The following is a 26728-nucleotide window of genomic DNA, read 5'->3' on the forward strand; positions in this document are numbered from 1 at the left end:
CAACACTTTCGGCCCCTCAACATTTTCACGCTGACGGCAGCAAGATGGGCATCGGGCGCGCCCGCCCACAGGCAGCCGGCAGCTCTGTGCCAGGCACTCGGCCTCGCGGGGCTGCGTTTTGTGGCAGCTCCCAAACTGATGAGCTTTCCCGCTCCAGCCCCTTGCTAACGCTGTTATGGTTATCTGACCTGGTGGTGGTGGTGTTGCTGTGGCTGAATCCTGCTGTATTGCTGCTCGGAGCCCCCAAGCCGTGAGCGGCTCCCAACCGGCTTGGGGGCTGCCAGAACCCAAGGCAGCAGCTGCCGCGCTCGGCCTCGCGAGGCTGAGATCTATAACGTGCATTGTCTTTTTATGTAATGTGTTTTATTAAACATCTTCTAAAGCTTACAAGTGTCCCCAGGACATAACTCTCCAGCACAACGTAACGCTTTGCCAAGTAATGAAGTATGATTTATGGCGGTAATGGTTATCCTATGGTTTTTTTTAAAAATTATTACAGCAATAGCTCTGTCGAATATAGGAATATAACATGCTGCATTTGGCACGTTTATGACAACAGTGCTCTGGTTTTCTTAACTCCACAGTTCAGTGTTGGCAGTATTTCAAATTCTTGAGACAGATGTTTAAATGAATTTTTTTAAGAGGACAGTGAAATACTTTTAAAACATCATACGGCACTGAGTGTCTCAATATGTGCAGGAACGTTATTTCTTTAACATTCAGGTAGGGCAGGGCAGCACATGGCCTCTCTGGTTTAGATCTCACGGTAAATGATGGAAGTAGCAAATGTTGAATTAGCTTTCTGGGGCATCCTGGCCTGCTGTTGCTCTTGGGCTGAGGTGGGGAGGGAGGGGTGGACACTTGACCTTCCCCTGGATTTAGTGCAGTGTTCACATCCCCTTTGTGAGCACTTACAACAGATCCACGTTTGTTTTGAATGCAGTTCCCACCATGCTGAGACAGGACTAAGTGGTCTCACACTGGCATTTTGAGTGTGTCATTGTGGTCCCAGTGGTTAGGGTTTCAGGCCAGAAATGACAATCATTTGGAAAAATGTAAATGAGAACCCTGGTCATGTATCTCTGAGACAGACAGCATTCAAGTACTTCCATTGAAACACTGAAAATTCTTGGGGTTTTTTTTCTAAAAATAGGTATTGGCTTAAACTGAGGAAACCTCTGTACAAAATGAAGCCAGGATATTCAGCTCTGTTTATTCTGGCATTGCTGTTTGCACCTTTCAATGAGGGAAAATCAGAACCCACAAAGGCAGGAGTCAGCACTGCTGAAGACACCATCACCCTCAGTGTACCAGCGTTGGGGCCACAACCAGGCTGTGCATCCAGCTGGTGCAGAGAGATTGAAGACAAGGGAAGCATCAGTAAAGCAATGAACACTTATATTTAATTTACATTTGACAATTTGCACATAAATAATGATGTAAACCAATACGTAAACATATAATAGTTTGTTGTTCTAGCAAAGTAAAAAGCCTGTTAACTTTGGTCAGAGTCTTTCTTAAGAGAGACAAAAAAACCCCCAAAAACACTGTTGATTGTTGCTACATTCACATGTAAAACGTCTAAGGGGAGGGGGAAACAGTAAAGAGAAGTAACAATTCTTAAAGCTGATGCATATAAATTCTTGTAAATTTTGTATCAAATACAAGAAAGCACTACAGGCAATAATAGGAAAAGTGTGTGTCCAGTGACAGAGTAGTGATACTTTGGTTTATCCTACAATTAAGTACTATATTTATGAACTATTGCTACATTTAAAAGATGTCAGCCTCACAATTTGCAGGAGTGGAAATGTAATGAACTGGAGTCCTTCAAAAACTGTGTTTAGAGACTTGTATTTCAGGATTGTCTGTTGTTTTTTTAACAGAAGGCATTAAAATGAAGTTTGCTGAAAAGAAGACCACCGAATCCTGAATTGTTGAGGTGGACTTCTAAATTTTTTTTTAAAGAACATAACCAGACAAAAAGGGACACATGGAGGGGAGGTGTGTAATAATGCTACTTCTGTTTGTGTGAGTTGATTGTGCAACTCCTTAGTGGCAGGGCACAATGAGACAAGGACCTTGTCCCACCCGACTTCCATCCTGCCCTTACTGTGATTTGTGACCACATCACGCACAGGTCATATTTGGCTTCTTTTCAAGTTCTTTCAGTTATATTTTCTGGTTGTCTGTTGACTGACCACCAGCCTCCTTCCTCCCCCGTGCAAACTGCCAGGAGAGCACAGGACTGAAGGAGCCCTGGCCTGCAAACAGGATCATTCCCACCAAATCCACACGTGGATGCAGGAACATGTCATTCACGTGTTTGCAAGTTCCAGCTTCGCCTTCAGCTGCGCGTGTGTATTTGCAAGTGATAAATGCCTTGGTACAACCTTCTGGTTTTGAGGTCACTGGTTATTTGCAAAACTGGGATAACATTTGATTTTCACACTTAGATGAAAAATAGGTTTTATTACATGGTTTGGCTCACAACTTAAGTGGTATAAATATATATACATATATCGTATAGTGGTATAAATATATCTATAAATATACATGTATTCTTTGCTACACCTCAAACATCACCATATCATCTTTGGGCTTAGCAAAACAAAAAGATAAAAGGATGTGCATTCTATCTTTCCCTGTGCACATTTTGGTTTCTTCTCTAAAGTAGCAAAGCATTTAGGTAAAACAGCATTGTCTGCACCACTGGACACAAGCACTGAGGTAATTGTTGTTCAACAACTTTGCAATGCCCTTTTCTTCTTTAATTAAATTAACCACAAAATGTACAAACACAAATACTGAGAAAAATCTGAGTCGTACAGGAAGGAAGAAAAAAAATTTATGTGCCAGGAAAGGACTTTGTTCCCCACTTCTACCCAGGCAAAGTGGGAGAGAAAAATACAAGTAAAACTGAACCCCTTCTTACTCAGGGAATCTGACCATCTTTTTTTTTTTTTTTTTTTTTTAATTATCCCTGGAAGGCTCTGGCCAAAAAAAAACCCAAAATAAAACAAAAATCCCAAGAAAGAAATCTGCCCTAACCCCCCTTTTAGGCAGAATAATATTTGTGTCTTTGCTTTTAAACTGCTTTTGGAAACAAAAAAATGTAAGTGAGATTTTATTTTGGAAAAGCCACTTTAAGTTCATGTGTTCCTTTGGTCTTAAAGTTACATGACAATGTGTGGGGCTGGAGCTGTGTTCTAAAAACCTGTGGTATTGTCCATGGCAGGTCAGTGTTTGCTGTGCTGCATCTGTTCCAGGGAGAGCTGCAGGTAGAAGAATCTTTCTCCTCCTCTCAGAGAGGCAGCAGAAAAAGTTTCTTCCCTGCTTGCTGCTACTCTGGGTTGTTGGTTTGCTATTTTTTTCTCCTTTTCAGTTCCCAGTGGGGTGATTTGCTCATGAAAGTACACAGCATTTTTTTTCAAACCAACAGCATCTAGGATTCTGTATGTCACATGTCCAACTTTGGCAATATGAAAAACCACATTTGTTTAAAAGACATCGGTACATAAAACATATTTACTGAAACCCTAATCTTAGGTTCTTAAAACAGATGTGCAGAAAAAAAAATATCTACAAAGAATGGCCATAAAACAAAAACAAAAAAAACATTTAAAGTAAAAATTACAATGAATTTTTCCAGTCATTGTAAACATTTTCCTAATTATTGCTTTTAGAATGATTAATTGCATAATAAATTATGAAGTACTATCATTGAAAAAATAATTATGAATAGATGATTGTCTCTTAGTAACTGGCGAGGCAATGCAGAGTCCTTCGCCCCTTTTTATGCCCTGAGAAAACAGTAACTTTGGAGTTCCTTTCAGCTGGAGAGCGTAGGGAAACTACTGTAAGCCAAGACTGCTTTGCAGCATTGAAACTATGTACAAGCAACTGCTACAGGCACCCTGACTTGCCAAGTCATAAATAAAAAAAATCACTTTGCCAAAAAGTCTTAAGGGTCCATTGGTTCAATTGTTTCTTGCTTGACCTTTACAGGTAACAGAGGTAGTGGGTGACCGTGAGGCAACTTCATAACTGACATATCTGACGACTCGTAAAGGTTGCATCCTGAGGAGATAAGCCCATTTCCCAGGTTCCTCTGTAGAGAGACTTTCAGGTTAGCTCCTTCCATTTCCCTCCTGAGCATGGTCAGTATATCCTTCTCCACGATCGATGTTAAGTCGATATTGTCCTCCACTTCTTCCAGCTTGTCAGCATTGTCACTGATGTCAAACTTCTCGATCTCCTCATTGATTCGGTTCAGGTCCTCCATGGAGAGGCCAGAGGCTGGGGCGACGGGGCAGTTGCCCTTCAGGTGGACCTGGAGGCTGCAGAGGTGAATGTAGCTCTTGTGGCAGTGGATGCATTTATGGGGGCGTTCCCGGGTGTGGAGACGCTTGTGCAGCTTCAGGTGCACAAACTGGGTGAATTTGGCTGGGCAGAGCTTGCACTGGTAAGGCTTCTCTCCAGAGTGGAGCCGCAGGTGGGTTTTGAGATTGCTGGTGCTGCTGAACCGCTTGTGACAAACCTAGTGTGGGGGGTGGCAGAGAAACAGCAAATGAGTGGGAGGTGATTTTATAGTTCAAATCACAGACACCTAGGAGGAGACGGCAGGATGAAGCAGCAGCTTTCTATATCTTCACACTTTCTCACAAAGGGAAAAAAATCCCCACCTTTTTTATTTAAATATTGCTGAATGTCATTTTGAATGTGGCTGATGGCAAAACTGTATCAGGCAGGTGTTGCTCTAGCAGGCTGCAGGCAATCGTGCTGTCTCACAGACGCTGCTGCACCAGGGCTGGGCCCGGCTGTGGTGCAGATTCTGGCTCTGAGCAGCCAAAAATTTGTCCCTCAGCCCTCCCTGCACACTGTAGGGGGTGTGCAAAACCCCCTCCGAAGGAATCACCTCTCTCTCTGTGTTACATACCTGACACTCGTGGGGTTTTTCTCCTGTGTGTACCAGATAGTGCTTCTGGAGGTGAGCCAGCTGCGTGAAGCCCTTATTGCAAGTCTGGCATTTAAATGGTCTCTCTCCACTGTGTACTCGGAGGTGCACCTAGGGAGAGACAAAGCAATTAACAATTTGCAGTTTCCAGTACTACAACAAAAGTGCTTTCAGATGTTTCCTAAAGTCAGCGGAAGAGTCCCACTGCCAAAATACAATGTTATCTAGTTAATTAGGTGGCGTCAGTATTAAAGCACACAACCACGCTTTCTTGCAGGGGGATGCTGTATTAAGCCCAGACGCGTAAACAGCCTAATAAGCAAGGGAGGCCTGACCCTGCTTTTCCTCGAAAACCTACAGGGAGAAATACGAGCCTTCAAAGAAGGCTCCTGTCTTACTCTCCACTGCCTACCTTCAGATTGGAGAGCTGGCCAAAGGTCTTGGAGCAAACATTGCATTCATACTTGATCTTCCCATTCTGCTTTTTCAGTGGGTATGGGAGGGTTTTGTAACCGGTCACATTCCTCTTACTTTTAATGAGATTCATGGCTTCTTCACCGCCGGTGGCAGCCAACACCACTGAGGTAGGTTTAGGTTGCATTATGTGTTCCGAACTGGCTGCTGTACCAGCGGTGGGGGACCCACTGGTAGGGCTGCATGGCTTGTCCTTCATGCTGGCAGCAGCGCCCGTGACAGAGAAGGCACTGTTGGGTGCTGGTATGAGGAAGTCTCTCGGATGATCAGGCTGCAGCAATCGACGGCCTCCTTCACTGGGCAATGAGCTGGGGAGCGTGGTGGGGTTGAGCATGTGGTGGGAAAGGCTACCTCCGCTGAGCAGGTTGCCATAAAGAGGGTACATCCTTGGGAAGAGATTGAAATTGTTGATGCCATTGATATTGTTCAAAGCGCTCAGGTTATTACAGCTCATATTGAATGGAGGTAACAGGAATTTGGGGTAATGGGGGTTATAGGACGGTAGAAAGGCAGGTGAGAGGTGGCCAGGGGGTGCATATCCAGGATAAGACCCCAATCCTTCTGAGCCATATGATCCGTTCAAGTAAGAGTATGGCTCTCTGTGCTCTTGGGAAGTAGGTGCCAGAGGTGAAACTGTGACCCCCGGACTACTGTGAGGGCTTGAACTTTTTAAACTTTGGTCTGGGCTGCTCCTCCCGGAAGGACTTGGCGTAGTAGATGCCTGGATGGGCGAGTGAGTAATGTAGCTGGGTCTGTCCATGCCATATGCTAAGGAAGCTTTCAGATAGTCTTCTGGAATGTGAGGTCGGATCGGGTAGACAACTCGAGGGAAGAAACACCTCTCCGGGCTATAGTTCTTACGTAAATCATCCAAGTCTTTTTCTGGAGTAACTGGTGAAATGTTGGTCTGAAAGAAGTCTTTTCCTTTAGGAGGATTGGATTCCATTTTCAGGATTTCTTTCACACTGTGCTCCTTCTTTGGGACGCTTTTCTGATAAAGCTCATCTTTATCAGCGCTGTGCTGCTTTGGATTAATGTGGGTTTGTGCTGAAATACAAAAACAAGATAATGATTATTTAGATATGTCACTGGTGTTATCTCTTTTCAAAACAGAATCTAACCCCTACAAGTTTAGTGGGAAGGAAGGGCTACTCTCAGAGATGAGCAATCATTCAACTTGCCACAAAACTAATGGCTGTGTGAAGAAATGCCTGCTGGTATTAAGTGTTAATAAAGAGCATTGTTAATTTAAGGGATACTGACCAGTACATAAGATCTGGATGATGATGCATTTGCAGAGTGCCAGCCTCCACTCCGGAAACTGATTTCACCTTCCTTCCCCCTTAAATTTGCCTAGCTTTGCTGTTGAATGTCTCTTTAAGCAGTATTTCTAATAAATGTGGTAATGAGCTTTTGTTCACAAAACAGGTTTAACTGAAGGACTTTGCAGAACACAAGCTCCCAGAAATGTTCCTCAGTAAAATAACAAGGCATGACAAATCGGGTTTTGCCAAACCGCAGCAGTCACTTCACCAGCCAGTTCAATTACTTACAGTACCAAAAAAACCATGGCTGGCTAGGATGAAAGCCTTCTTCAAAGAGAAGGTATTCTCCATCAGTAAACAGATCATTACTCATTAAATATACTGCTTAGGAACATCTACAACAAAGCAGACTATTTACTGCAGATTTCTGTGGCATTCAGTCTATGCAAAACTCCTCTGCTTACAGCTGTATTTTATAAAAAAAATGCTGAAGCAAAGCAAAAGAAAGCAAGACTGGTTGGCTCCAGCTTAAGTTGAAATGTGCTTTAAAAATAAAGGGAAAAGAAATATGTATTTAGAAGGAAATAGAAACTAGCATACATTCATTTCAGTTCAGCACATACTCTATTTATCTGTATTCAAAGACCTTGCTGTCTGGACATTATACAATCTTAACAGCACACTGAAAGATGACTTCAGTAGAAAAACAAATCTGCCTTTATCTTTGTTACATAATCTTGATTACTTGTAAGATATTTTATTAAAGGGGGGAAAACTACAAGAAGGTTTCATAATCATAGTTAGTGCAAGGCTTTCCATCAGGAGGTAGAAGCCAACACCAGTAGGTATGTGACTCAACAACACTGCAGTCCTTTAGCCACGTTTCTGCTTCCATGACTGACTGTTCTTACTTCACTATCTGAGCTGAGAAACAGTTATTTCTGATTTTTGGAGGATCATCTGAACCAAGTGAGGAACGTGACAACAGGCAATGACCACGCCACTTTCAACACAGATTCTTTGCTTCACTATTCACTACCCTGATGGAATCTATCATTTGGCAACATTACCCTATAAGGCAAAGAAACAGCCATTTATTAAACATATCCAAGAAAACAGCTGCTTGCAAAGCATGCTCCTACTTACAGCAACCCACTTTACAGTAGCATTCTTTTTGAAATGGCATTAGACTAGAAACAAGAAAATTTAGTTTGAGATTTTTGAGTAGTTTGTATATTTTCAAGCTCCAGTGAAATGCAATTGAACACAGTTAAGTTCAATTAAAATATTTATGATAAAACTTAAATGTGTTGTACAGCAAGCATATGCATACATAAGGTCACAGCTTTCCAGTTACTTCTCTTGGTGTCCAAAATTTAATGCAGAGCTGTATCAAAAATAAAGTAATAACATGTTGTGTTTTCTGGCTTTAAAAAACATTCACTTTCTTTGGTAATTTTGTCTGTACTTGTGGACTGGTAACTGATTTCCTAAATGTCAGCCAGATTTTTGGGCATAGCATAGAGGTCCTACTAGGTTCAAAAAACTCTATAATGGCACTGTGAATAATATTATCTGTATGTTCTTATCAGCTGCCTTTCACCACAGCAGTGTCTCAGAGCAAACATTCTTGGTGACACTATCAGCATCAGGAAGTATCAAGACCAGCAGTATTGAAAACTGGACATGGGGGTGGGAGGCAGGACTTGTGAAGCCTTGCAGCAGGAAAAATAAATAAATACCACCTTATCAGGCCCGTATCAGTTTCTCAGTGGGGTCTGTCAAGCAGGAAGTTCAAATTGACACTTTTCTCTTTCAAAGAAAAAAACCCAGGGGGAGGGGAAGAGGAAGGAGAAATGCTGGTGGTGCTGGAAAAGTGATAGAGAAACTGGGGCCTCTTCAGCTGGAGAAAGAGCTCCCACTGTCATAAGGTTAAACGTGAGGATGGGGATGTACGTGCCTTATGTGCAGGAGCAAGCCCAGGAGTGACAGAAAGGAACCTCGAGCAGAGATCGTAACTTTCTTTGTGCAACAATCCCATGCTCACTCTTGACTGACTAAAGAAAATTGCTCTTTTCTTCCCTTCTGAATTTTCCCAGTAAAGCTGTCCCTCTTACTAATTTCCATGTGTAGGCAGAAGTTGTGATATTTAAAGATAATTTTCCAAGTCTAACTGTGACAGGTCTCTTTAGTTTGCAAGCTATCTTTGGTCCATAAATCCCCTCCTGGCTTTTTCCCTTATTACTTGAACACAAAGGACACTTGGGAACACCAGAGAGATCAAAACATAAACAAGTGTGTCAGCACTGTGTAAAATAAGAGAAGGTAATGTCCAGGGCCAAGGAGAGGTTCTTGAGTTTTATACTGAAGGTGAATTTAAACCAGGGCTGAAATTGATTGAGAGGTTTACAACCTTTCTTGTTGCTCTTAAAGGAGCCATACTTCAAAGTTAAAGAGATATATTTCTTTAAAATGGATTTTTTTGGAACTTGTGATCTTAGATTTAAGGCTTTTCCAATCAGAATGTCTCCTATTCACTCCTGAAATGCATTTCTCCCCTCAACCCCCATATATACACACATACATACATATATATACAGTAAATAGAGGCACATACTCTTCCAAGATCTGTCTGGTTTCTGTGGTCAGAGGGACACACAGAAAAGAGAATCATGACAAAACAAGAATGGTGCAGCTGCATTTTTAAGTTACTGATCAGAGGAGGGGCGGGGGGGTAGAAAGGAAAAAAACCCCAAATGTGCCTATTGAGGAGCCTGATCCACTTTTAACTGAGGTCAACAGATTATTTGCTCAGATCTGAGATTAGTGAGTGCATGCAAGAGGAAAAGGGACAAAACTTCTGTTAGTTTTAAGTATTAATAAAACTTGGGTGAAGGAGCTGCCTGAAGTCACTCCAGTGTGGGTGTTCCAGCTACAGACTACTGCAGAGCTATAGACTTTGCTCTCGGTTCTTGTGCTCTGAGCTGTAGCCTGAGAAACATTTCATAAAAACAATGATCTGTTCTTTTCTAAAAACTTGAAAAACGGTTGTAGGCAGACAGTAATTGCAATAGTAATTTCAGGAGTGAGATGGTACTGAACACTTCGAGTGGTAGAGCTTAATTATGCCGATTCACATTTTCGATCTAAATTAAGCACCTCTTTTCCTAGTAGAAAGAGAACCTCGAAGTTGCGAAGCGGGCAAAACAAAGACTGTTTCCACTCAAAATGAGAACAGAGACCAACATTTAGAAGTACAAAATTTGATCATCTGTTTTCTGAATGTGTCTGTGGCAGTGTGACATGCCTTTGAAAACTTTTTGCTCAGAGAAGGGATTTCTGGGAGCCTTCAAATAATTCTCAATATTAAGACAACTTCAGCCCCCAAATTCTGATTTTGTGAAGACAACTTCTCATATCATTTAAAAATCATTTTCCTGAGCCCTTTTGAACATTCCAGGAGGCATTTTTTTAAGCAAGTGCAGATGTTTCCTCTCAACCCAAACAGAAAAGCTTCAAAACCAGAAAGTGAAACTGCCCATAAACAAAAGGGAAAGCGAGTGACAGGGCTGAGCTAACGGCCAGCATGTCAGGGCCAGCAGGAAGAAGAGACGAATAAATTGTATTTAAGAAAAAAGCATGAAAAAGTTAATCTTCATAGAACCGGAAACATTTTAAATAATGTCTCACTAAACCTGTTAATGAAACAAAAAGATTGCCAAATATTTTGCAAATATGCAAATTATCTTCCCCCAGCTTGAACTTTTTTTCTGAAGCTTGACCAAAAGATGTCACCTGCCTGTACTTGACTGAGGAGACAAACATGACATGAGCAGCAGGAAGTTGCATCATATGATTGCAATATATGAACAAATTATTATCAAATAGTCATGTCCTGAGTCAATGCAATTGTTTGGATTTTGTTGGGTTTTTGTTGTTTGGTTTTGTTTTTTTTTTTTTTTTTTAACTGTTACCCTCTCCACCCCTCCATCCTAAAATAATCCTCCCATGTTGAGGTAAGAATGAAATTCTAAACCGTTTGGAACCGCCAAAGCAAATTTCCTCAGTGTTTGCTAAATAAAATATTACAGACAAAAAGACAATCTGAAGGAGCAGTTGAATGAGGTTAAGCACATTTAATTAATTACTGAAAATTTATTTTTAGCAGAATACAGAAATCTTGTGCCACCATACTTAAAACTATTTCCTGGACAACGGCACCATCTGAAGGTGACATCTCAAATCTTGACAGAAAACATCAGAGGCCTCAAAACAGGCAGGAAGGGAATGACACTTGAGTTTCCAGCACTGGGATAATGTGGAGTCTTGCCTCTACCACTATTGTGCAACTCCTTGCAGGCACTTCAACATCCATTTGAAGTTACGTAGCTCCACTCGGAGCTAATCATGGCCATGAAGGTAGGTGTGTGCTCCAGCGTCTGAAGGACTGGGTCAAAGGCCCCAATTCAGGAAAACACAGAGGACAGGGTTAAACCCACAACTAAGTACATCCCTAATTGCTGTCTTGCATCTGGATGCTTTCCTTCTGCGGCACAAATGAGCTAATGCTGGGGAAGTTACCTTTAATTTGAAAGTTTGCTGTTACAGAGGCAAGTAGATGTTACATGTGGGTGTGTAAATACATTTATGCTCTAAAGTGGTAGTTCTCTCATTTTTGAGGCCACTAATTACAGGAAATAAAGCCAGAGAAATTCCCTGATACATTTTTCCCCAGAGGCCCATCCTGCTCTGGTGCCTAAAGAGGAACTAAGGTGCTGAACTCTAAGGCTGTGAACCCCAAACCCTTGAGGCACTTAAAGCAGCTGCCTATATTTTAAGTTGGCAAGACTGGAAGGTCTCTGTAGATGTGTGTCCCAGGTGGCCTCTCCTGTGCTCGGCAGCCAGCCAAGGTACGACTCTTCCAAAGCCTCCCACGGGCACCAGTGTGCACTGCACACCCAAGACACAGCGAAGGGAGCGACCTGGGTGCAACACACCATGGCCACTGGCTGCCCCCCCACCCACACCAGCATGTATCCCATGGGAGGAGGCCCTGACTTCAACTTGCCTCCTGGGACCTGGACCCCAGCTTTCCCTCCCTCCTCCTCAGCAGGTGCCAAACTCAGCAGGCACAGGCTGGGAGAGCTGGTGATGCACCCCTGCTCTTCTGAGGGAAGCCATACCACTTTAAACACCAAATTATTAGCAATCCATTTGGCTGGAGAGGACTTTCCTGACTTCCTAACAGGTTGTGGGGGGAGGAGGGGGTCCCCTCTAGCAAGGCTGTGTTCAGATGTCTTGCTGGGCCAAAGCCCTACATCTCTAGCAGGTACAGGGTGCCAGTGAACTGGGGACAAACTCCTGCACTTTACTCATGGATGAATGCAGTGCCAGGGTACCTTGACCAGCCTTTGTGACAGAGAGAGGCTGGAGAGGCAGTATGATGCTCTCTAATTCTAGATTTAACTAGTGACCTGGGAGAAAGAGCAGAAGAAAGCTAAACAGTGCTGGCATTCACAGTAAACTCATCTGGTTCCAGTACTAATGCTGGAAAAACCACCCCTGCTTACACCATTGCTACAGGGAATTTGGCAAATAAGGATCTTTGGGAGAGTTTTGGATTTTTCTTCCACACTTTTCAAAAAGCTAACTTCAGAAAACCTCAATCCTTATGGTACCTGTAAGGTTTTGGCCCATCTGCAGGCTTTAGGCCTGAATGTGCTGCTCACAAGAATGAGGGGAAAAGAAAAAAAAAAAGTGAAAAGTATTTCTCATTTTCTGAACTGCTATTTTCTTTAGGTGGAAGGAGCTAACATAAAATTTCTAAATGGTTTAAATGCAATTATCTTAAAGAAAAGAACGTCTATTTCAAACTCAGCATCTGGAAATACTGCAAATATTAAGGCTGAACTACAAAATTGTGGCTCAGGTTCCCATTTCATTAAATCCTTATACTGAGCCTACTACTTTTACTAAAATCAGTTATTCTGCCATGTCCAGACACCCCTAGTTTTGACCTGATTAAGAGTAACTGGACAGAGTAAGAAACACTTTACAAATACATTAATTGCTACTTCTGCAAGGAAGCCTACGATGCCAGCAGATGCAGGAAACCCATCCTGCGTTTGTGTATCCTCCTAGCTAGTGACCAAATGTGCCTGACTAGATTTTAGCAAACTCCTCATCCACCAGAGCTCAGCATGCTGTTGTCTCATCTCACCTCCAGGTCCCACTGAAAAGCCAACAGTTCATTACATCAGGAAATAAAATTGCACAGACAGCGGTGAAATGACATATATGCAAAGATGACAGAATCAGTGACATAGTTTTTGAATAGAAAATATAGCTGCATAAGACATTCCCTCCCTCTCTTCCCTCTGTCAATAGGAGACAATGAATTTTCTTCTATTAGTTTGTAGGGAAAGACAAGAAGCTACTGAAAGGATGACACCAACAGAGTATAGATGTACTTTTGATTAATCTGAATGTGTGATCTAAGTTTTATCATATGGGATTCTAATGATTCCCAAAGTAAAACTGACATTTTATGAACCATCCCTTGTTGCCACATAACTGTAAATAGTTATTTTTATTAAAAAAAAAAAAAAACAAAACAAAAAAAGACACCAAAACAAAACCAAAAAAAAAAACCAAAAAAACCCAAAACACCTGCTTGCAGTTTTTCCTTCAAGTTTCAGTGTAGTCACTGGCAGAAGGACAAAAGAATACTCTGCTCTATCTTAGAGTAGCAGCAGGGGAAGTAGCCTAAGAGTCCACTGAGAAGTCAGCAAGAGTCTTTTCTTCTCTAGAAGGGGCTCTGGGTAAGTCATCAGGCAGTGATTAAACAAGAAGCAAAGCACCAAGGCTGGAAATAATCAGAAACCACAGAGGAATACAAACTCCTGGAAACACCTCTTCCCTCTGCTACCAGTGCTATTATTTTTGAACAGAAAATGAAAGCTGCAATAAAAGTCAAGAAATGGGGACAAAGTACACTAAGCTTAAAACACAAGTAACCAGAATGAGAAGAGCACAGGAGGTTTGCTCCCATAAGATAAGGATAGATGCAAGGCTCAAAGTGTATTATGCAGTAAACACGTATTTTGTCAGACACCTAGACAGAGTCATGGCATGTTGCCACTTCCTGGTACAGTGAGGGCAGCCCTTTGGGAGCATGAGTGGACAGCTTTTAGTATATGCTACCAAAGCAGACTTTTGCTCAACACACTGTGAGATCTGAAATTGCAAAGTCTGAGAGCGAACCAAGACAGAGGTCAGGTTGTCTGTCCAGAATTTCACCAGGTAAGACTCAGATTCAGATTTTATAATCCCTTTCCATTTGAACAGGCACAGGGAACTCAATCTCTTGTGTTGGGTTTTTTAATTCCCCTTTTCCACTCCAAGCTACCCCCTGTGACACAACAGATGATGCAGCTGTGTAATTATACAACTCATTATTAGATCGTATAGGCAGAAGAGACATTACTAGCATTCCTTGTTTATACTGTAATCCACTTACTGAGGTTCATCATTGTCAGCTCTCTGGAGGGGGGATAGTGCAGCCTCTCTGCAAAGTCTCGGCAATACCACACAAGCAGCTCTTGGTTGGCAGGGATGGGCTTGATGGTATAGAAGTAGATGTTCATTCCATTCTGACAAGCAGCCAAGTTCTGCTCCTGAACAGAGTAGCCAGGGTTTACATAACGCATCCAGTTGCTCTTGTCCTCGTTAAATCCATCAATGAAGTGGTGAAGTTCACCACTTGAATAGATCTGGAATAGAGAGGAGGTGCTTATGAATATATATACATATATATAGGCACAATATGCAACATTTACGCACAGAGTCCAGAGGGGAAAAGTGATAAGCTCCCTTTCTTCTTTTTTTTTTTTTTTTTTTTAAGATGAGCATATATTACTGAAGTAAGAGTCCAAGCTGTGTTCCTGCCTTTCCAACAATGACAGCCTCTGAGTTAAGAAGGTATTTAAAGGCAAGTCCACAGTCACCTTTTCCATTTAATCTTAGCCTGTGTCTCTGCTAGCTTTGGAAAACAAGACCCAAAATCTGAAATGCAGAGTACTCTCTCTGTGTGAACCGTCTACCTTAGAGTCCTTTTCCTGGTGCTCTGATCAACAAGTGGGTGATGCTGATGACTGCAGGTCTGAGTGCATGCTTGCATTAATGCTTTGAGTCACCTGTGTAAAAGACTGAGTGGCTGTGCTATGTCAGAGTTCTTCTCGCCTCTTTCTATGGCCTCTGTACTTGCAGTTTCCTACCACCTCCACCCAAAGGTTTAAACTATGCAAACATTCTCCACCCCCCAAAGTCCTAAAGCAACACTTGCTCATAGTTGAACTGTAACCCTTTTGTAGGAAGGCTGGGCGAGGCAAAGATGAAATTCACCTGCCATAACTGAAAGAAGACCTGGTGAGGGGTTAGGCCATGAGATGTCACTTTTCCTACTAAAGGACATGTTCTGACTTGTCCACAGAGGGGCAAGAAAACATGAATCTGAAAACTGCTTAGCGGTTTTGGGGGAAAGAAGTTCCCATCACTGACAGAAGCTACTGTTTCTTGAAACTGTAAGAATAAGAGAATTATTTTTTAAAAAATTAAAAAAAAAAAATCAAGAGAAATCCAGGAAACATGCTTGTAAAAACACCCTGCTAACTCTCAAGGGGAACTAGCTCCATGCTGGATGAAATGGGGTTCCTGGTTTTCGGGAAACAGATGACCAGGCAAAAGCCAGACCTTGAAGTGGGAGCAGCTTGCACCAGTAACGCACCTCGCTGAGCAGGAAATGCCTTTCCAAAGGGGAGACAGCTTATCTCGGGGAGAAAACACTCCACAGGGTGTTGCTGCCCGTGTGCTCTCAGCACTGCCTCCCGCACCTCCCTGGCCGGGCAGCGCCCTCCGGCCGGCCGGGACCCTCCTGTGCTCCCCGAAGCCCGGCGGGCAGAGAGGGGAGGCGGCCTGGCCCTTTAACGCGGGCCGTAAACACCAGAATCACTTTCTTTAAGAGTAACTTCCTGTAAACTGAGAAGGGGGAAATACATGTGGCCTCATCAAAGCAGCTTGCGAGAGATTTTGCGGTGTGTTTGTTATGAGAAAATGGAAGAGAGCCGGGCGAGTTGTGTTGCATCAAGAGGAGCCATCGGGTTTCTCTGCTCACCCCGGCTCGCAAACTTCCAGGAACGCGGGGCTCTGGCGCTTGACGCCTGCCACCACTTCCCAAACCAGCCCTCCACCGCTCCCACGTCAGGGCCACAGCTCCGACTCCCCGGCAGAGGCAGCCCCCAGCTCCCCCAGCTCCCACCTATTCTGGGGAAGGCGCGCCCAGATGTGCTGAGTCACGGCGCGGTTCCCAGAAATGACGCGGGCCCCGCGGCCCCGCTCCCCTGGCGCGGGCAGCGTCCCCGGGCGCCCAGCAGATGTTCCCGCTCCTGCCAGCGAGCCCAGGATGCCTTTAATAACATGTGGGAAGTTATCTCCCACAATTTCCTTTGCAAGCCTGTGTCAGACCCCTAGGAAGGAATTAATTTTCAGTGCAGCAGTCTGTCTTGAACAAATCAAGAGATTCTAACAGGGAATTTAATGATGGCTCCTAGGATATTATTTCTGAGGATCCCTCTGCATTAAGGCTTAAAATCACATCATAAGAATTATGTCATCTTTCTCACTGCAGTGAAGTCCTGTAAGATGGTTATCAGCCCCTATTCCCTGTGTCAGCCTCCGGGTCTCTTCCTAGACTGGACACAAGCTCCCAAAAAGTTCAGCAAAAAGATACATTTTGTGGCCTTATTAATGTGAAAACAGTTGCCTGCTCTGTAAAAACACTCATGCAAATAACTGCCTGTGCAATGCTGTATTACATTGTACAAAGATGATCTGAGAAAACCAAAATGATTCAATTATGTAGGAAGAAAGGGTGTGGGGAATGCTGGTGCATGCCCTGGGTTTCACCTGGATATGAGGTTGGGATATTACTAAGGCAGGCAGGCATCTGAGTGCAGAGGCTTGGACACAGTCCCAAATCCACGGATTTAGACACAACCTACATGGCTAGAAGGCAGCAAAACAAATCCATGGAATGAGATGGGGCTGAAGGAATGTTCTCTAACAATTAATAATGTGTAAGGAAAATGAGGATTATGTCCATTGATAAACTGGAAGCAAATTCCACAGCACAGACTGCCCACGCAAAAACATTGGCTGCTGCTTTCTTCCAGCTTATACTGTGGAGTGCAAATTAGGCACCACCTCTGGTGTTTGTCTCTTTTCCCTTTGCTAAAATCCATGAGCTGCTCTTTTAACAATTCTGAGGAGAAAAAATTATGAATTGAATGATACATGCTGAAGACTACCACCACTGTGTTATAGCAGCTCTATACAAGAAGCAGGAAAAATGTCAGAAAATGTATCATAATTCTAGAGTGAAAGTTTATGCAGTACTTTAACAGCTTCTTCATGGTGGGAAAAATCAAGGACATGATACTTGCATAAATCAGAATGACTTTCCGTTGTGAAGAAATGCAAAATAACCTGTCCTTACAGCAAGCAGCAGAACTATTTCTTTACAGAATCAGCACCAATACATTTGGGAAGAACAAGCCAGGAAGGGCTGTGCATCTCCATCCACACTGTCCCTACATCCAGGACAGCCAGGCTTTTACTCGGCTTAATTCACCTACTGGCCCTGTTTGTGTCTGGCCACATACAGAGGCTGTCCCCTGCATCACACAGCAGGAAGTGACCCAGCTTCTCAGCCATACTCATTTAGTGATCTGCTCACTGCAACAACGTGGTGCTGTTTTTTCCTACTTACCCGCCAAAAGTATTTTCTGTTTGCATTCTTGGGAACAGTATCACTGGTATAGATCTCTCCTACCAGGGGTCCAAAGCGTGTTCCTTTTGGGATGTACTCTTTGCTTATCACTCCAGTGACCTACAAGAAGAGCAGCACAGGATCAGTCCATTGCCAGTAGAAAAATGAGAAGTCTCCCTCTTCTCCCTGTCCCCCAAACATAACAAAGTAAAGCAAACAATGTGAGAAATTTTTTGTGACAGGTCAGCAAAACAGAAATGAATAAATGAACAATTGTGTTGGTTACTATACGAACAGTTTTGTTAGGTACTAGCAATTTACTGAGACATGTGGAAGCTAATGATGAATACCACCTTAAAAATGTGCTTTTTGGAAATACATTTAAAAGAAGAAACAGTAAGCAAAATGTACACAGACTGTCAAGTACCTTCAGAAGTTATTTTTCCTATCAAACGCAACTCCTAAAAGTCTAGCTCCAGCAAACAAAAATATGCAATATCTATCAATCACTTCACTGCTACAGAGCTTGCTTTTCTAATAAGTTAGGAACTGGAATGACTGCTCTTCCAGATCAAAATGAAACCACCCTCCACCCCCCTCCATTCTTTGGTCTATACCCGCCCTGATAGCTGAAAGGAGAACACCAAAAAAGACAACCTTCAGTTCTCTTACCAGCATACAGTGGCATATAAAACAGAATATGAAATGGCTCTAGGACATATACTCACAGGTCACTTTCTTGTACAAAAAGGAATCATCAGTTCCAGTAACATATATTAAGTGGGTTTGGTCAAAAAAGGTGTAAGGATTTTGAAGAAAATGCTCCACTATGCTAAGTCTAAGAAATGTACTCTGGTTGTTCAGCTTCCTTCTTGACAGTAATTATACCAAAAAAAGTCACTGACCACAAATCAGGAAGCAATTCATCATTATTCAGAAGAACGTGCCTTGGAGTAACCCTTTGCAAAACACTGCTGAGTTATTGGTTTTGTCTCTCTGTTTCTCACCAATCTTCTTAAATTTAATGTATCTAAACAATGTTAGAAAACCAACAGTTTTGTAAACCAAAAACCCCAAGCCTTTGCAAGAGTGATCTTGCTGCTCAGATACTAGAAAAAAAAAGAAGGTAAAAAGCCCATTAATTTGGTATTTAAACCAAATATATTATAAACTCTTATAGCAAAATGTATTAAACATCTTGCCACTTGTCTTGCCACACACCTTGCCACTTGTCTTTTTGCTTGCCAGGATTTCAGAACAAGACAGGAACACCGGAAGTAGCTGAGGAAGAGTGAGAACTGGGATTACTGCTGTCTGTACCCCACAAGGAATCAATGTCCTTACCAAAGCAGATTAGCACTTGCCAGACCCTACAGATAACTCACTTCAGAGGGCTCTTCTATCTCTTTTAACAGTCCTTCTCAGCAAAAGGTGGTAGAAACTCTGGACTGTATGTAGACAGTGCTTCACAAATTAGCTAAGCCTTCTGATTTTCTCATGCTACATTTTCTTATATTGTGTGATCCTTAATGTATAAGTGAGAGGCAGACAGAAATCCTTGCCTGTGTACAGGTCAAGATTAAAAATCCCAGTAAAAAATGAACACCTAGCATAATTTCCTGTTAAATGTCAAAACAAAGGGGCCAAATAACAGCCATGGATTCAAGGAATCACCTGGAAACAGATTGCTGTGTGTACGTGGTGGCTGTTTGTACTCGTTTGCATTTTAACATGTGTTTTCAGCACACTACAAAGAAAAAAAAAATTAAAACATCAACAGCAGAGGTAGTTAAATGCTCCATTGATCTGCACAGCTGGACTGAAGAGAGAGAAGAGGGACTTCCAGAAATTTTCTTACACCTACCATATGCTGAAGCATGCTCAGTAGCTCAGTTTTATTTTTGTCTTGCTTGTACATGTCTCATAGAGAGCTGAAAAAGGCAGATGTTCTTCTCATTTTCCCTATATATCTTAATTTACATCCATTTGCCCTCTCAAGAAAAGTTCACAACTAAGCTACAAGTGCACCCTACCAGTTTTACTGCATGATAGCTTGAGATTTTTCATGGTTTTAAAAATATCTTGGCCTTAATTAAAACAACTTTAATGAAATTCTCAGAATCTCTAGAAATCACTCCCTGAACTAGTCAACTTGAAACACTCTCTGACACAGCAGATACTTTTTGATATCCACCTTATAGACAGCATTTGTGTTCAGCTGTGCCAGGGGAGAAGCAAAGATGATTTCTCAGCCTGTACCCATAAGAACTTGGCAGAAGAGGTTCTGCACATCTGTGTGTGCCAACACTGAAGTTTTGCTCAACCAGACTATAAAGCGGTCCAGATGACTTTAGCTGGCAGTGGCTCTCAGGCCAGCAATTCTCGGCCTCCACGGTTCCCTCACAAGCTCAGCTTTTAGGATCGATGAGGGGCACCCTCCAGGAGAAGGCCACCAGCAGTGCCAAGGCAGCCTGGCTCCAGCCTGCCAGCAGCCCCCCCTTCCGCAGCCAAAAGGGGCTCCTGCCCCGCCGCAGCTCAGCTGGTGCGGCTTAAGAAGAGGCCAGGAAGCAGGGAGCTGCCGAGGACTGGCAGACAGGACAGCGGCGCAGCTCCGGGTCCGGAGCCGGGGGTGAGCCGCCCCCGAGCCGCCGGAGGGCTGTGCCAGAGCGGCACTTCGGAGCTGCGTCCGCCAGGTGTCCTCCAGCGCGCCGCTCCGCCCGGCGGGGAGCCCTTCCCGGGAGCCGCGGGGAGCCGGGCACGGGCGCTCCCCAGAAGCGGAGCCCTTCTGCCGCCGCCGCCGCCCCGGCGCTCCCTGCGGGTCCCGCACCTCGCCGCACGGCAGCGCACGGGCTGCTTCCCCCCCATAGTTCCTCTCCACAGGCGCTTGCCCCTTCTCCCTTCAAAGCTCCCAGCACTCCGCCGCGTCCCTCCTCTCAGCACAACAGCATTTCCAGCAGGGAGGTGCAGCCCGGCGTCAGCCGGAGCCCGCTGCCCGAGCGGCGCCCGGGCGCGCCGGCGGGGACAGCGCGGCTGCCGGCGGGGCTGCCCGGCGGGGGGAGCCCGGGGCCGGCGGCCGCCCGGGACCGCGGCCCTGGAACTGACCAGGGTCCTAATGCGACGCCGGGGGCCGGGCACGCCAGGGGCCCGCCTGGCCCGCTCAGCGCATCCCGGCCTGCCCGCGGCCCCGGGCATGAGGCGGCTGGGCTCCGGTCCCAAATCTGATCTGAGATGGCGCTTTGGAAGATCAGCGCTCCTACATCTTTGTTTGGGGAGAGGGCACTGAAATAAAACGACTCCTGCTGATTCTGCAAGGGGAGGGTATTTTGCAATGGGACCACTAACCTGCTTTTAAAAAAACCACAACACCAAACAAACTCTTATTGGCTTCATTAAAACAACAGTATTCTTCACACGCAAACAGGACAGGCCATCATGTGTCCTGAATTAACACTGATTTCAATTTCTTTTTAGCTACTAGTTCTATAGTTGTGTGTTTTTTTACCCCTTTATTCAGTGACCAGTTTTCTAAAAGTTATGCCACAAAATAGAATGCTTTCAGATGGCTTCCTCGGCAACCACATAAAAAATAAATAAAAGCAATAGGGGAGAGCAAGTGTCTGAGGTCAGTGAGGCACAGTTCATAACAGCTCAAAATCACTGCTTTCACCAAAATCACTGATTCAGGGTCTGTCTTTAAGAAATGGCCTTATCAGAGATATGCAACAGTAATGGGTGGTTTGCCGAGATGTTTTCCTCAAAGCTCACACACCAGGATGAGATACTAGTAATATTCAAGACATCAGAGTAACTGTCATTTTATATCAAGAAGGGCTGTTTGGGCTTTAAGCACCGAGACCAAAGGGAAAATTATTGAAAAAAATATTTTTAAATGTCTGCATGAAAAGATCATTCACATATGGCCTTCCAGAGCATAAGCCCGACACCACATTTCATCATTTTTTGACAATTGCCAAAACTGGGGGAAAGTATAAATAATTCACACATAGAAATAAATAAATGACTTCATGTAAATCTAACAGCCTAAAATGTTATGAGCAGTAGTAATTCATTTTTTAAAATGCTGACACATTCTGTGAACTCACAGCAAAAAATGTGTTCTTTAGAAAAGTCCCTGATCAAGATCCAAGAATAAACAAGAGTATGATGACGTGTCATGGGCTCCCTTGCAAATTGCATAAACCTTTAAAGAGGAGCTCCACAAAGCATGCAAGGAGAAGATATAGAAAAAGCAGCCCTCCCCAAACAGCAGCGGCCGTACTTCCTCCCTCCTAAGCAGGCATGCAGTACTTTTCCTGCTCCAGCCAGAGATACGATACTAATCGTGACAGAGCTAGAATTTAATGATCTAATCATGACAGTATCAGCATTTCACAAGCAATATATTATATATGGTTTTTTTTACAATAAACTGACTCAGCATTTTAAACTCTCAACCAGATGAAGCCATAGCTCTCTCCAAAGTTAACAATGAAGACAGCTCACATCTGAAACCCACTGGCAAACCTGCACGTATGCATCCCTCAAAGTCTTACCTCATCCTTTTGCAAGTGAAAAAAACCCATTCTCCCAAACTGTCAGGACTCCAGTGGTTTTCCATGAGGTCAAAACCAGAATCAGGCTCCCTCACTGACCCACAAACACCAACACGCAAAAGCGACACATGTACCCAGTCCTTACCCCACTAAACAAAATCGAACTTGGAAGGCAGACAGAAAAAAAAGTACAGGGTTTCATGTCAGAAGTTCCTAGCACACAAGCGGATTATGCCATTTACAACTACTTCACCCTGAGGACAAGTAGCAAATGAGACCTGTCTGTACATTCACCAGAATGTAGCCTTCACAGAAGGTTGGCAAAAGAGCACATCATATCGGCCCTTCCTTTCAGAGCTACCTTCAAGAGTCAGGGTTTAAAAGCTCCTATTGCTTCTTAGGGTAGGTGCAATTCAGCACAAATGAAAGAGCAGGGGGAGCTTTGGAGAACAAAAGGAGGATGTCCTATATTCAGACTCCCACTAGCAGGGAGCTGCACGGGTCACATTTTACAAGAACGAACCAGCAATCTTTCAACAACTTCTCTCTCCCCCCACCTCTTATACAGAGATGGCAGCAATCCTCCTGATTCACTGACCTGAGCCAGGGAATAAGGAAATTACACCTTGGTGTTTCCAAACACAGTGTTGGGAATTTTGAAAGCTCTCTGGATGTCTCCAGCCACAGCAGCAGGACTCTACAGGGGCAGAGAGAGCAGGCAGCCTCAGCAGCCAATCAGTCATCAGCCGGCAGCCAAGGACCGACCCGAGCTGTCACACTGCAAGCTCATCCTTCAATCAAGAAATCCTCCTGTATCCCATGGCAAAGTCTCAGTTTTATTTCCCTCTTCACACCAAACTAAGACCTATCTAGCAATGCAATAACACAAAACCACGTTTCACACTTTTTTTTCTGGAGCATGACCTTTCTCTGCCAAAGTTCTGCAGGGCAGGGCAGGGCAGATGGGAAGAGAAGAGAGATTTTAAGGAGAATTTAGCTTTAACTTCTTACCAAATGTACTTGGCACTCTTTTAGGCGCTGCCAAGCTAAATTCCATGGTGTCAACACCCCTCAGCTGGGGGTCTGGCCCTATTTCTGTACAGAGGATTAAACAAGTACCTGCTCTGGAAGGAAATATTTGATAGGCATGGATGAGTGTACCTCTTCTTTTCAGCTCTGTGGTCAGTATGTTTAGCCCAAGCAGAAGCACAGGTAATAGTTGCTATACCACAAGTCTCAGCACAGGGAGAAATGAAGGGTTGTCCCCTGGGTTGTTACGCTACTGAACATCACACCTAGCTATAATAGCTACTCTATACGAAGGAGTAAACACAAAACCAAATTGCTCATCCAGGCTTGTTTCTTTCCAGCCCTTCTGAAACAACAACAAAGAATGTACCCACTCCAGGGACAAGGATGGAACAGACTCACACGGCTAGCTACCGGTGAAGATACTGTCCCAGATAAACAAAAGTTAATTTAAGCTACGACCACACTTGTCAAGCTTGCTACAGTTCTACCATTTACTTCCTTAACTGACATGCCAGAGTTTTTAAGAATTTAGGAAGTTGGGAATACAACAAGCTCACGAAAAGAATAAAGCAATTTCATAACCAAAGGGAAAACAAAAAGAAATAATTAAACACATTTCCAGGAATTTGTTTTTTTGGTTTTTTTTTTTTGTTTTTTTTTTTCCCTTTACGTTTTTAAAGCTATTTATTGGACAACCGAGGCACTTTAATCTCTGAGCCAGAGGCAATGAATGGTCCTGGCAAACAGCAGCCTAGAAATTGGCACAAAGAACTACCCCACAGTTTAAATATGCTTATTCAGATGCTGTTCAAATTGTGTGAAAATTTAACTGTTTGCGAATTGGTACAGAACCAGTTTCAGGGATAGGCTGGCTACAATTTTCAGTGAAAATATTACACAACAGATGACCAGCACACAGTTTCTTAAAAGAGTTATTAGGGTCGCATATTAAAGGCCAGCGGGGCAGCATTTGTTGTTGTTGGTAGGGTGTGTGTGTGTGTATGTTAAAGAATCAAAGACAGGGTGAGCACACGCTTTCCAAAGCGCTGTGATTTGGCTTGTCTGACTCCAACCTTCCCCAGAGCACTGCCGCTTACCTCTTTGCAGTTAGATGCGTATTTGAAAGTCAAGTTCCTTGGCAAGGAAGCCTCTGCCTGAGTTAGAGTGCCTCCATCGACACTGGGATCCAGCGGATGATCATTTACAATATATGTGCACTTCTCTTCAAAATCAGCCTCTGTCCACAAAGTCATGTCAGCATCCTCCATGTCCATTTTCATTGTCCACTCTCTCCCTTTCACCAGATTCTTGAAACTCACAGCGTCTGAGCTACACTGTGTAGCAGCCTGGAAAAAAAGAAAACAGCCTTTAATCCTCATTGTCCTTCAGTGTTGTGGTTTCCGTTGATACAGTGTGACTAATACAGTAGTCTGTGACACTTTAAAAGCGTATGCAGGATAGTTGGTACAGTTGAGTAATAGCCAAAAAGCAGTGTAAACGAAGCTGCTCTGACTGAAGCAGCACTTTAAAATGCCAGCCTCTGTAGTAACGAGGGAACAAAAACAAAGAGGAGAAAATCCCTAGGCTGTGACAACCACTTTACCTTTTTCAGACCCTTTCCTTAATGCTTCAGAGAGAAAATTATATTCCGTGCTGAAGAAAATGCGGGGTCATGGCCGTGAGACCACTTAGTCGCCTGTGGAAAAGCTGCCTCAGAAAAGTGTCACACAAACAAGGAGAGGAAGAGGAAAGGAACTGCTGTCTGCGTCTGAATGAAGCTAAAAATGGAAAGCGCATGTTGGAAGAGCGGAACCCAGCCTTGCCTCTTCCAAATGGGGAAGCCTGAACTTTCCCACCGGCTTTCAACACACAAACAACTTTCAAAACAACCTGGCCCCCCCGCCTCCTCCTGACGTCCCCTTATCCTTTGGCATGGAAGGCTGAGAAAGCCGACATCCTGCCAGCATCACTGTAGCAGCAGCAGCCCTGCACAAAGCACTGCAACATATTCCTGGGGGGTCAAACCAGAAAAGGAGCAGGGGAAATAAATAAAATAAATAATTGTTTAAAAAGTTATTCTATCCCTTTTGATTTTGATGGTGCCTCCTAGAATTAGTATCCCAAAGCAGTGGATATGAACCTAGCAGAATAGTTTCAGCAAGTCCTTCAGCCCCTCTGTCTGTTCAGGACAGAAGCACTGTTATCTAACCTATCCCCGAACATGTATTAGGGTCGGGTTCCTTCCGTAAGGTTCATGAGGAACCAAAATCTGTGCCTACGCCGGTAGCTGAGAATAACGCTCAATCCGGCGTAAATTCCCTTCATTTTTCCTTTTTGGATGCGCAGCTACTATGAAATTCACACCCCTCCTCCGGGAAAAACGAAACACGAAGACTGAAAGCGCACGATCTTCCGAGAAAGAGGTTAAGGGCTGACTGTGGGTTCGGGGAAGACCCCCGGCGCCCCCCCGGGACCGGCCCTCCCGGGAGGCACAGCCGAGCCGCCCGACGAGGCTGAAGCGGGGGTCGCGGGAATACACAGCCCCCACCGCAGCCGCGGCCGCCGCCGCCTCCGGACCAGCCCCGTGCCCCGTCCTGACCGCGGTCGAGGCGAGCAGTGCGACAGTGCCGGACCCTCGGCGTAGAAGGGGAAGAGGGGATGAACAGCGAAACTCAGGCCGGGGGCGTGACAGCTGCGCGGCGGAGCGAAAGGGTTAATGCCGATCAGAGGAGCGCTCCCGATCCGGGAGAGGCGACGAGGAAACTTTTGCTCCGTCCCGCGGGCGCCGGGACGAGCGAGAAGCAAGAGCCGCGGAGGTGGAGACGGGGGTGAAAGAGGGGACGGCATCGCGCTCCTTACCGGGGCAGAGTCCGCGCGCGTTTCCACACCGAAGCCCACCGGCGGCGGCAAACCTGGCTCATTTCTACAGAGTAAACATTTCTCCTTCCTTCCAGCGGCCGGGTCCCCGGGAGACTGACTCACACCTCCAGCCGCCGCTCCCCTCCCGCTCCTCCCTCCCCCGGCTGTCACAGGTGCTGCTGCTCTTGCCGTTGGGGAACGCTGGGGGGCCGCCTGCCACAGCCGCGCGCTCCGCTCGCCCCGGCCCGCCCGCCGCTCGCCCGCCCGCCCGCGCTCACGTACCGGCCCCTCCCTCCCTCCGCCGGCCCCTCTCACAGCGCGGGAGGTGGGGCCCTACCTGCGGACCCTGCCCCGCCCAGCCCACCCGCGTTGGTTTTTTTACATCACTGTTATTATTTTACTTTTTTTCCCCTTCCTTTCGGCCCCGTGCGTCAGCTGGGAGAGCCGCGGCGTTGCCCCGCCGCCTGGATCCGCCGGGTGGGCGGGCACCGCGGCGTTTCGCGGAGAGCGCACCTGAGGCAGCTTTTACTAGAAATCTGTTTTCCGTGCTATTTTTAAGCTCCGGAGTTTAATACGTGCCCGCTTTCGTTCTTGCGCAGTTTGACTTGATAGAACTTTATAAAAAAATACCACCTAAAATTTATTTACTAGTTTACTGATTAAAACTCGATTCAAAGTACTTGCTCCCAAACCTCAACAATTATAGTGTTTTACTCGAGATGACAAATTTGGGAGTTTCAGAGTTTTGATTTTATCCCTTTCC

At 44.6% G+C, this 26728-nt stretch overlaps 1 protein-coding gene across 2 annotated transcripts; it reads right to left on the minus strand.

The window, feature by feature from the left end:
• Positions 1-1381: 1381 nt before the first annotated feature.
• Positions 1382-26123, minus strand: PRDM1 (PR/SET domain 1). Of its 2 annotated transcripts, XM_053938824.1 has the most exons (7): positions 25966-26123; positions 24204-24452; positions 17522-17641; positions 14216-14468; positions 5370-6478; positions 4940-5068; positions 1382-4540 (listed from the first exon to the last, which is right to left on the minus strand). In XM_053938824.1, the coding sequence occupies exons 2-7, from the start codon at positions 24384-24386 to the stop codon at positions 3965-3967; spliced, it is 2370 nt and encodes a 789-aa protein (XP_053794799.1). In that variant the 5' UTR covers positions 24387-24452; positions 25966-26123; the 3' UTR covers positions 1382-3964. The 2 variants fall into 2 exon arrangements, with proteins under 2 accessions (XP_053794799.1, XP_053794798.1); XM_053938823.1 differs by lacking the exon at positions 25966-26123 and having other exon boundaries at positions 24204-24485.
• Positions 26124-26728: the final 605 nt, after the last annotated feature.

The sequence above is a fragment of the Vidua chalybeata genome, chromosome 3 (assembly GCF_026979565.1).
Source record: "Vidua chalybeata isolate OUT-0048 chromosome 3, bVidCha1 merged haplotype, whole genome shotgun sequence".
NCBI classification, from domain to species: Eukaryota; Metazoa; Chordata; class Aves; order Passeriformes; family Viduidae; genus Vidua; species Vidua chalybeata.

Bases quoted from the DNA above. Each gene is read 5' to 3' on its own strand.
- PRDM1 (XM_053938823.1), bottom strand. From the start codon at position 24,485: ATGAGGATTAAAGGCTGTTTTCTTTTTTTCCAGGCTGCTACACAGTGT. The intron at 5,069-5,369 runs GTAGGCAGTGGA...GTCTCTCCCTAG, and splicing joins GCCAGCTCTCCAATCTGAAG to GTGCACCTCCGAGTACACAG. The intron at 4,541-4,939 runs GTATGTAACACA...CCCCCACACTAG, and splicing joins AAAAACCCCACGAGTGTCAG to GTTTGTCACAAGCGGTTCAG.